Source organism: Misgurnus anguillicaudatus, chromosome 6, assembly GCF_027580225.2.
Source record: "Misgurnus anguillicaudatus chromosome 6, ASM2758022v2, whole genome shotgun sequence".
NCBI lineage: Eukaryota > Metazoa > Chordata > Actinopteri > Cypriniformes > Cobitidae > Misgurnus > Misgurnus anguillicaudatus.
Window position 1 is genome coordinate 10,037,899 of NC_073342.2, and position 9,201 is coordinate 10,047,099.

Here is a 9,201-nt window from a genome sequence, read left to right on the forward strand (position 1 = left end):
TTTAAAGCAATTTGAAGTTTTGGTTTGTTTCTTTTCCCGTGTCTGAAAAATTTGCTCCCGGATAAATGAGCTTCGATTGTTTTTCCAGTCTGAAATTCCTCTGTGTCCACGTCTGTGCTGTTAGACGCATTAAATGCAGTTATGTGGCTTTGACTTATTCTTTGTGCTGCTGACATACACTTATTTAAACAACTGAGAGAATGATTCAATTATACACAGATTGACATTTAAACTCATAAACTTATTTGAGCTGTGTAAGGCTGAGAGCGAGTGAGAGAGACAGAGAAATCAGTGTTTGTCTGTGTCTGTCACCACTGGCTGTTTGTTTAACTCCATCATCCGTCATTCCTTTAAGGAAAATACCAGCATATTCTTTACTGTTTTGAATACAAAGACATTTATGTACTCTGTAGAGTCAGACATATTCAAAATATGAAGATGTAATTTAAATATACAGTACTGTGCAAAATTCTAAGGCCACCAGCACCAGCTTTGTTGTTTTAGCAAAGTTTTAATGTCGATTCCATATTTATTTTTTCACTCTTTTTTTAAGAAACAAACCGAAAATACAGGAAATATGTACTCTTCAGGCATCAGTCAGTATTTAGTGTGACCTCTCTTGGCACAAAACACATCTTGAGCTTTTTTGAGGAGACTGAAGTCATATAATTAGAAATTAGGATTTCATTTAATTTAGGTTTAAGAGATCCTGCAGCTGCCTGCTATTGCTCAAGTTTATCTTAAATACTTGACACTTCAGCTTATCATTTTATACTGGTTTTAAAAAAATATACGGGTGATTCTCACGAAAACTTGGTTTTAAAAATGTCAAGCATGAAAATGTAAACATTGTTTAAATTTACTTTTTTTCCCACCAGACATTGAAAAACAAAGTCTGGAGTAAATGGGAACATTAATTTAAAAACTTTTACTTATCATTTAACACTTTTTGTAACATAATTTAAAAAATTAGTCCTAAAAATCTCATTACCGCAACAGTCAAAAAACATCAACACTGACACATTTTCAAAATGACATGACAAACCTGAAAGAACATAATTTGGAGATTCTGCACATGCATTTAAAATCAAAGTATTATGCTTCAATTAATTAAATTAACATTTAATAAGCATCTGTTGCGGTAATGATAATCAAAATGTTGTGTAAGCATTCTGACAAGACAATATTTCAAATTAACTGTAAAAAAATGCTCTTACCTGGTAGCCATCTTGAAGTAAATGGTACATGTGCTTGGTCACTCAAAATCAAACTTTATTAAAATTCTGTATGTGTGCTTAAACTGTTCTCAAAAAGTGTTGCGGAGGATGAGAACATCAGGCATGGACACATCATTTTCCTAATTTTTCTTCATTATTATTATATATATGAATATTCAGTAAATATTTTTTCTGTCATCTAAAGTAGTCTAGCAAAACATCCATTTGTTTTTTTCATAATATTTTTGTGTTAATTTGATTAAATTACAACATAGCGCATGTTCAAACACAGCCGGACACATTGTGGTAATGTGAATTTCAGCAGAAAATGAGATAAAATTTACAATTATAAATTCTTATGTTGAAATCACACATTGTGCAAGGTAGAACACATTCTGATGCTTTTTACTGTTACTATATTACACATTTTAAAGCCAAAATCATTAGTGCCGTGGTGTTTCAATGGTTTCGTGAGAATCACCCATACACACTTCTTGTATTTTCTGGTTGTATTCTAATAAAGAGACTGAATAATAAGTATATACAATTGCAAAAACAACAAATCTAATGGTAGCATGGTGGCCTAAGACTTTTTCACAGTACTGTATATACAATGTAATTAAATATAATCTTCATAAACACTTAACACAAAAGCAAAAACATCATGTTTAAAGAAACAGGGTGGAAACCTTTGAATGCTCATTAAAGAAATGCAAACACTGTTTTTGCATACAGACTCTGTGAACGTCATTTGACTGGATGACACAACTGTGAGCTAGGGCTGCACGATAAATCGCATGCGATATCATGTGCATCTCATCAGTAGATGTCCGTTCACTGACAAGCTGGGCCATATCGCAGGCAATACGTCCGTGATAATTAATGCGAAATTGCCCCGTTTATCAGTGAAGTACGGCTTTGTGTAGTAAATGCTGCTCCATCTGAAAGCAGGTGATGGTGATATTACTAACCAAGGAACCGGCTTTACTGACGAGATGCGCGTGACAATCACATGCGATTTATCGCACAGCCCTACTGTGAGCACATTTACACCTGGTACTAAGAGTGGACGAGAGAGACGCATGTTTGTTCACACCTGTCTTTTTATCAGTCTCTTTTGTCCATTTCCTGATTACTTCAAGGGATTGTCTATGGACGAGTCATTTAAGCATGAGCGGGAGAAATTACAAGTTTAAAGTGCCCATCTTATGACTGCTTTTCCACAAGTTAAATAGGTGTATGAGTTCCATAAAACTTGTTTGCTCGAAATAGCTTGTAGGAAAAGCTATAGTAGTCTCTAGTAGCCTCTGTTTCAGGGCATTTCAGTTTTGAGTTGGTCATTACATATTTATGAGATGCTGCTCCTTTGGCCACGCCCCACTACTAACATCATGTGCTCGTGCTCAGTGATATCGTGAGCAGTACAGACCATACTGTGTTAGTATTTATATATATTATTATTAACGGTTTATGTTGCCAACAGACAAATCAAGCAGAAAAGTATAGAAGAAACTCATGACACATAATGATTCAAGAGTAAATTGTGATGTAGCAGTCTCAACAATACACTCGTTATCCCTGGACAATGCTAACATATGCCTGTTATAAAACATATTCGAACCCGGCGGGGGATGTATACTGCTTGTGGACCGCATGCTAATTGCTAGAAGCTAGCTGGAGGTCCGGACCGTATCTTGGGAAAGTGATAGAGACTCAGGGGTACGTTAGCCTCGTCAGAAAAGCTGGGTCGGTAAGGCTCGGTTAGTTTGGCAAAACACTTTTAGTTTGGCAAAGCACTATTACTTAGTTCATGTAGAATTGTAAAATAAAGCCGTTAAATTTTTTTTTTTACTTTCGAAACCACGCTGCAAACTATCTGGCCTGCAAAAAATATCTATATAGCCTACTGTCTACAAACATTAATATTAACATTACTATACATTTAAAAGGTTTAATTTACGGGATTAGCATCAATGTGGTCTCTGTTTTGAGATACAGATGGTCTAACATCATAAATGCAGTATTTTGTGACAGAAGATGACAACATGCAAAATATAAACGTGACTTCTTACCTTTTGTGTTGATATAACGATCGCGAATCGAATCCAGTCTGTTTCAGATGTGTCAATAATCCATGAAAACCGTCTAGAATACATCCAATGCCCATTTTTGTCCACAAATGCGTATAATCCGTGAAATATAGATATATAGTCTGTTGTTTACATCAGATTTCGCATAAACGTTTTGTAATAGAAAATAATATTTCCTACAATCTAAGGACTATTTACGGCGTAACAAACTGTATATGAGATTTCACTTTAGGTTCCAATAAACACACGTTAAAACTTTGTTTTTAAAAGTAGGTGGGAGTATAATCCATAATATCCAAAAAGCGCTGTTATTTCCGTGAGACATGATGATATCAGCGAAGTGATTGCTCTGTGCTCTCTAGCTACCTGGTGAGTGGAGACCTGCGAGTGGGGTGGTGGGCGGGAAAATTCAAACTGAATGTGACGAAACGGTTTGTTACGTAACAACGGAGCTGAGTTTGAAACCGTGTAATCTGAGACTCAAGGCAGAGGATATTCAGAAACACCTTTATCTCACTCAAAACAGCATGGATGGATTTTTTTCCAGGTTTGTATGCGTGTGGAAGCATCAGAGACACAAATTAACACCCCGAAACCCAGAAAAAGTGAGTTTTTCATAATATGGGCACTTTAAGTTGACGCGCTTTGTACATGAGTGTGTAAGGGCTTTCTCAAAAAGTTTTAAAGCAATTGATGAAATAAGCTCGCACAACTTTCACACGCTCACAAAGTGAAACTGAAATGAAAGAGGCAGAGCGCAGCCGCTTTCGTTTTAGCAATGCTAGGCCGTTTCTCAATGTCAAGGATACTTTCTTGGCTAGGCGAGGCTCCTCTTAAGCATTTGGAGAACACGTAAATGGCTACGTCATTATGTCATTGCGTCAATGAAAGGTGTAGGGCTGTGCAAAAAATCGGTGCATGCGATTCTCATGCGCGTTTGTTCAGTAAAGCCGGTTCCGTGATTACAAGTAAATTGCCATCAGCTGCTTTCAGATGGATCGGCATTTACTTCAGAGAACCGTAGTTCACAGAGAAGCTAGGCAAAATTGACATTCTTGACATTCAGAAACGGCTTGAGTCTAAAGGCCGTGCTGCCCACTGTGGGTTTGTGCTAGAAGTTAGGACCGATGTAAAAACATTGTGCTCTGCAAATCCCATTAGATAAATGGGTGGAGATTAGGCGGTCTCTTGTGTCTGTTTGAACGCATTCGACCACATGAGCGTCTACACCACAATACCAATCAGGTGTTTTCGACTTCCTCTGAAAGTGGTTTAAAGTGGACACACTAAAAATGTTTCTGTTTACACCTGTATTTAGTGGCGTCCTCTTGTGATCTGATTGACCAGAACACATCTTAATACCAGGTGTAAACAGGACCTGTGTGTCTGTTAGGGCTGTCACGATTATGAAATTTCGCTGATGGTTGATTGACGAATAAATTGTGATGATTAATTGTCTGTTTTTTTTATTTGTTTCTTGTTTTTCATGAAATAATGGACCACATGTCTGTAGTGGCTTCAAAAAAATAAATTCCTTACAGATCCTTAAGAATTGCATCCTTCACTTCCCTAAATTTGGAATTGCTGTTTTGGAAATGTTTGTTTTACCTGGCAGTTCATACTGCTTATCAAAGTTTTGTAGCATTTCTTTAAATGCTGTTTTTTCCAATGTATTGAATGGCTTTGCAATGCATTGCGTTACACTGTCACTTAAGGAGCGCCATCTGATACTGTCTCATTCATACAGGTGCTGCAGCTCCCCCTTGTGTTTTTAAAGAGATGTGCAATCATTGCGGTGATCTGAAATCATCCGATGAGGTCAAACAATCGCGATGAGACGATTATTTAATCATTGTGACAGCCCCAGTGTCTGTAATCTGACCATAATATCTCCACAGAAATAAACTGTGTTGAGTCTGAAACACAGAATCAAAGTTGATGGGATGTTGTGTTGTCTCCATAATGTGTCAGATGGACGTTTAGGGGTGGTTTCCCAGACAGGGGTTTGCTTAAGCCAGGACTAGGCCTTAGTTTAATTATGAAATATAACTAGTTTTAACAAGCATGATATGCTAAAAACATTACTTGTGTGCATTTTGAGGCAAAACAAAGGGCACTGATGTATTTTAAGATATGTCAGTGTAAGTTGTTTTCAGTTTGGACAGCTCTTACATTTATTTTAGTCTAGGACTATTGTAACCCCCGTCCAGGAAACCGCCCCTTACAGTATCAGTATGTAATAATTTAACTCAAGATTCAGAGTTTTCTGTCTTGAATCATATGATTTTCTTTCTGATCTAGATTTAAGGGTTTGTCCTGTTGTAACAGGACTGTGACACAAACCTTTCTCAAACGCTTCAAAAACCGGTTACACTGGAAATGTGAGACAAAACTGATACAAAAGGTGCTTTAATCTGACATCTGACTCAGATCAGAGATATACTAAGCTGGGAATGTGTATATAACAGGGTGCGATTTGGGAAAAAATCAGAGGGGGGATGTTTTTCAATTTTTTTTATTTATGAAAATACATTTTTAACCACAGGCCTATATTAATTATTCAGCATATTAAGCTATTGTAACTGTTGAAATAAAATATTTATAGAAATGTAACCAGTCCTGCTCGTACCCGCACTGAGCGAGATTTGAACCGCTCTGGTCTGGCATGAGAGTCAACGTTTTGATTTAGTATTTGGCTTGATTTTCACGCTGAAATAGACTATTGGTGCTTGTTGACAATTGGAAAATCTTGGCATGGCTTTAAAAAGGATCATGATATAACCTGTCACCTATTGTCAGAAAAGCGGAAGCGCTGACAGTAATACTTAATTCCTGATTTACTGTTGTTTGCACTATTGCATGCCAGCGTTTATATACATTATTATAATAGTAATGTGTTGCATAAGTGAAACCGAGTTAAATCATCAACTATTTCCACCAATTATATAGTTAAAAGTCTTTACATGACAAGATGTTGGACAAGTTGAGAGTTGGGAAGATATTTATTGGAAATAACTTTATGAAACATTGTCAATTTATTGCCACTTACGATTTCGTTGACCTTGTCTCTCTCTCTCTTTTAGGTGCCTTTGCAAAGGTGAAGGAGTCTCAGCGTATGAGCGATGAGGGGAAAATGGATCAAGAGGAAGCTGACGGTATCCGTAAACGCTGCAGGACTGTAGGTTTTGCCCTGCAGGCCGAGATGAATCACTTTCATCAACGCAGGGAGGTGGATTTTAAAGAGATGATGCAAGCGTACATCCGCCAACAGATCGCCTTTTACCAGCGCGTGGGTCAGCAGTTAGAGAGAACCCTACGCATGTATGACAACCTCTAGATCCTTTGGATTGTAACAGAGACACGACACTCCTGTGAATGGATACGTACGAGACTTTTTTTTACTCCCAGCGCTGTTGGAATTTTTACATTTTGCGAAAAAACTGGACCTTCCTGCTTCTGCACTTAAAAATGTCACTTTTAACTACCAGAAACCAACAATATAGTTGCCTTTGATACGCCATACATGTTCATACTGTATCTTTGCGTTAACTATGACATTTATTTAAATTTCTATGAGAATATTGTTACAATGTTACACGTTCGTATCGAGTCAGGCGTGCGAGTGACGTTACCTGTGTGTGTTAGCAGGTACAGACGCTAATCAGGTTTGCCATCATGTCATATTGAAAGAAAAACATTTGAAATATTAAACGCTTGCTGTAACTGTAAGCTAGGTTTTAATATACTACGCTAGTTTGTTGTAAAACTAGCGTATGATGCAGTGCGTTTACACAAATATTTGACACAATACAATATCTCTTTCAAAACCAAAGGATGACAATTATATATTCACACTGAAATTACAGCATAGTAACACTGTCGCAAAAATTTAAGTTTCGTTGACGCAGGAAGTTGTATTTTAAAGAAATTATGAAATGCAGGTCAGCAAAAAAATGATTGGCAGTGGTTTTGTCACTTTGCACAGGATTTTACATTCGATAACGATGGAAAGTACTTGACACTGCAAAATTTCCGTTGGGTTTAGTTACAGTAGACACGTTTCCATTACTTTTCAAAATGCGCAAATTGAAATTCCGAGTTAATAATGTCCCCAACGGTAACACATCAATTTCGCAAAAACTTCCATATATCGCAAAAAAGGTTTTTAGGCTCGGGTGAGGTGGTTTTTTAGGCAATTCACAAAAGGAATATATCGCAAAACTGCATCGGAAACTTTTTTTTGCATTTACAGGTCACTTGATGTGCGTTAAAGTTATGAAGAGTTATGTTCAACAAGTGCACGACATTAAAATACAGTGAGCGCGATTAGTTGAGTCGACTGCTCTGTATGCTTTCGAGTCGCTCTTGCGGTACGTTGATGTCATCTGCATGTCGGTCTGCGTGGTGCTGTATGAAGTGGACCACACCTTTTGCCAAAATTACAGTTTGGTTGCATAATATCGCAAATATTTAGAAAATAACGCTAAAGTTTTGCGCAAATCTTTTTTAATGGAAACCAGGCTACTGAGGTGTAAATTTAAGGATTGTAACTAACTGTCTGCTGAATTTGTTGAACGTTTCAAGTAGATAAGCAGGAAACACGTAACAGGTTCGTGTGGTTACTGTTCATTTCCATAATGTTGAACTGGCTCAGATGCTGTATGAATATCGAGTTGAAAGTGAGGTTCTGCTACATTGATTGTCTTTACAAAGCGCACATGGAAGTCATATGAAATGAATTCAGGTGAGAGATTTAGACTTATTCTGATCCCAGATCCAGCATGTATCATTTTTGCATTGTTTTTCATGTTTTACATGTAGTTTACACCCTACTTCCTGTCAAGTGTTACTAAAGCTGCTGTAAGTGATTGTAGCCATTTTGCTAACTCCTGCTACACTTCATTTGTGAAAATGAACCATGGTTTTACAACAAATAAAACAAACAAACATATATAGTTTATCACAAATTAATCGTGGTTTTGCTGCAGTAACCATGAATGTTAATCTGACAAATACATGGTTACTACACTTTTACTATAATAAAACGACACTCTTAACAAAATTGAGTTGTTTTAACCCATGGTTGGGTAAATATTGGACAGAACCAACTGATGGGTTATAAATAAACCGATGCTGGGTTGTTCAGCTTAAATGCTGGCTGTTTTTACCTGTGGTTGGTTGGTTTATTTAAACCCCAATATTTTTTTTACAGTGCATGGTTCATTTTGGGGTTGGCCATTGAATTTGATCATCTCATCTCTTTAATAGTCTCTGAAAGACATGTAAGCAGCCAGAATTTCAGCAAAATGACTGACAGGCAAAAGGCATTTTTGAGCGCTAATTTAATTTGGCTAAATTGAGGATAGGCCTCCCCTGACTCTTGTTTTGATTTCTCAGGGCCCCTATGTCAAGTACGTTGAGTATGAGATCCCTTTACATCATGTTTTTTGTGAATTCTGAAGATATCATACAAAGACATTCAGAATTTCAAAGACTTTGCTGTTAGCATTAGCATTTTAGAATTAGCAAAATTGTATGTTCAGGGTTTTTTAAGGCAAAGGGGGTCTCATCCTACTCTCTGAGCCCTCAGGAAACCTCAAGAGGACGTAAACGTAACACAGTTTTTTAATGTTGATGTTGATGTTTTCATTTCCTCAGAATCTTTACATTTTATTCATTAGCTTTAAGAGGTTCATGGGTTTATGTAAATTGCGAGCTTGCGACTTTTCGTGTACCTGTAAAACTTGTCTCGAGTTTCAGATTGTGAACTTGAATATTTTTGCACACTTTTCTCGAGGACCAACGTGCAAACCTTTAGTAGCCTTGTCTACTTATAATAACTGCTCTTATTGTGAACATTCCTCTGTGCACATTTTTTAAAAATGTATTAAAAA

General features: G+C 37.0%; 1 protein-coding gene across 3 annotated transcripts in view; it reads left to right on the top strand.

Annotated features, from left to right (window-relative positions):
* The window catches only part of snx33 (sorting nexin 33), a 24,345-nt gene extending 16,114 nt beyond the window's left edge, over positions 1 to 8,231 (top strand). For all 3 annotated transcript variants that reach the window (XM_055193446.2, XM_055193447.2, XM_055193448.2), the window contains exon 3: positions 6,391 to 8,231. In XM_055193446.2, coding sequence (XP_055049421.1) covers positions 6,391 to 6,644 — 254 coding nt within the window. In that variant the 3' untranslated portion in view covers positions 6,645 to 8,231. The remainder of the gene's footprint in view (positions 1 to 6,390) is intronic.
* Positions 8,232 to 9,201: the final 970 nt, after the last annotated feature.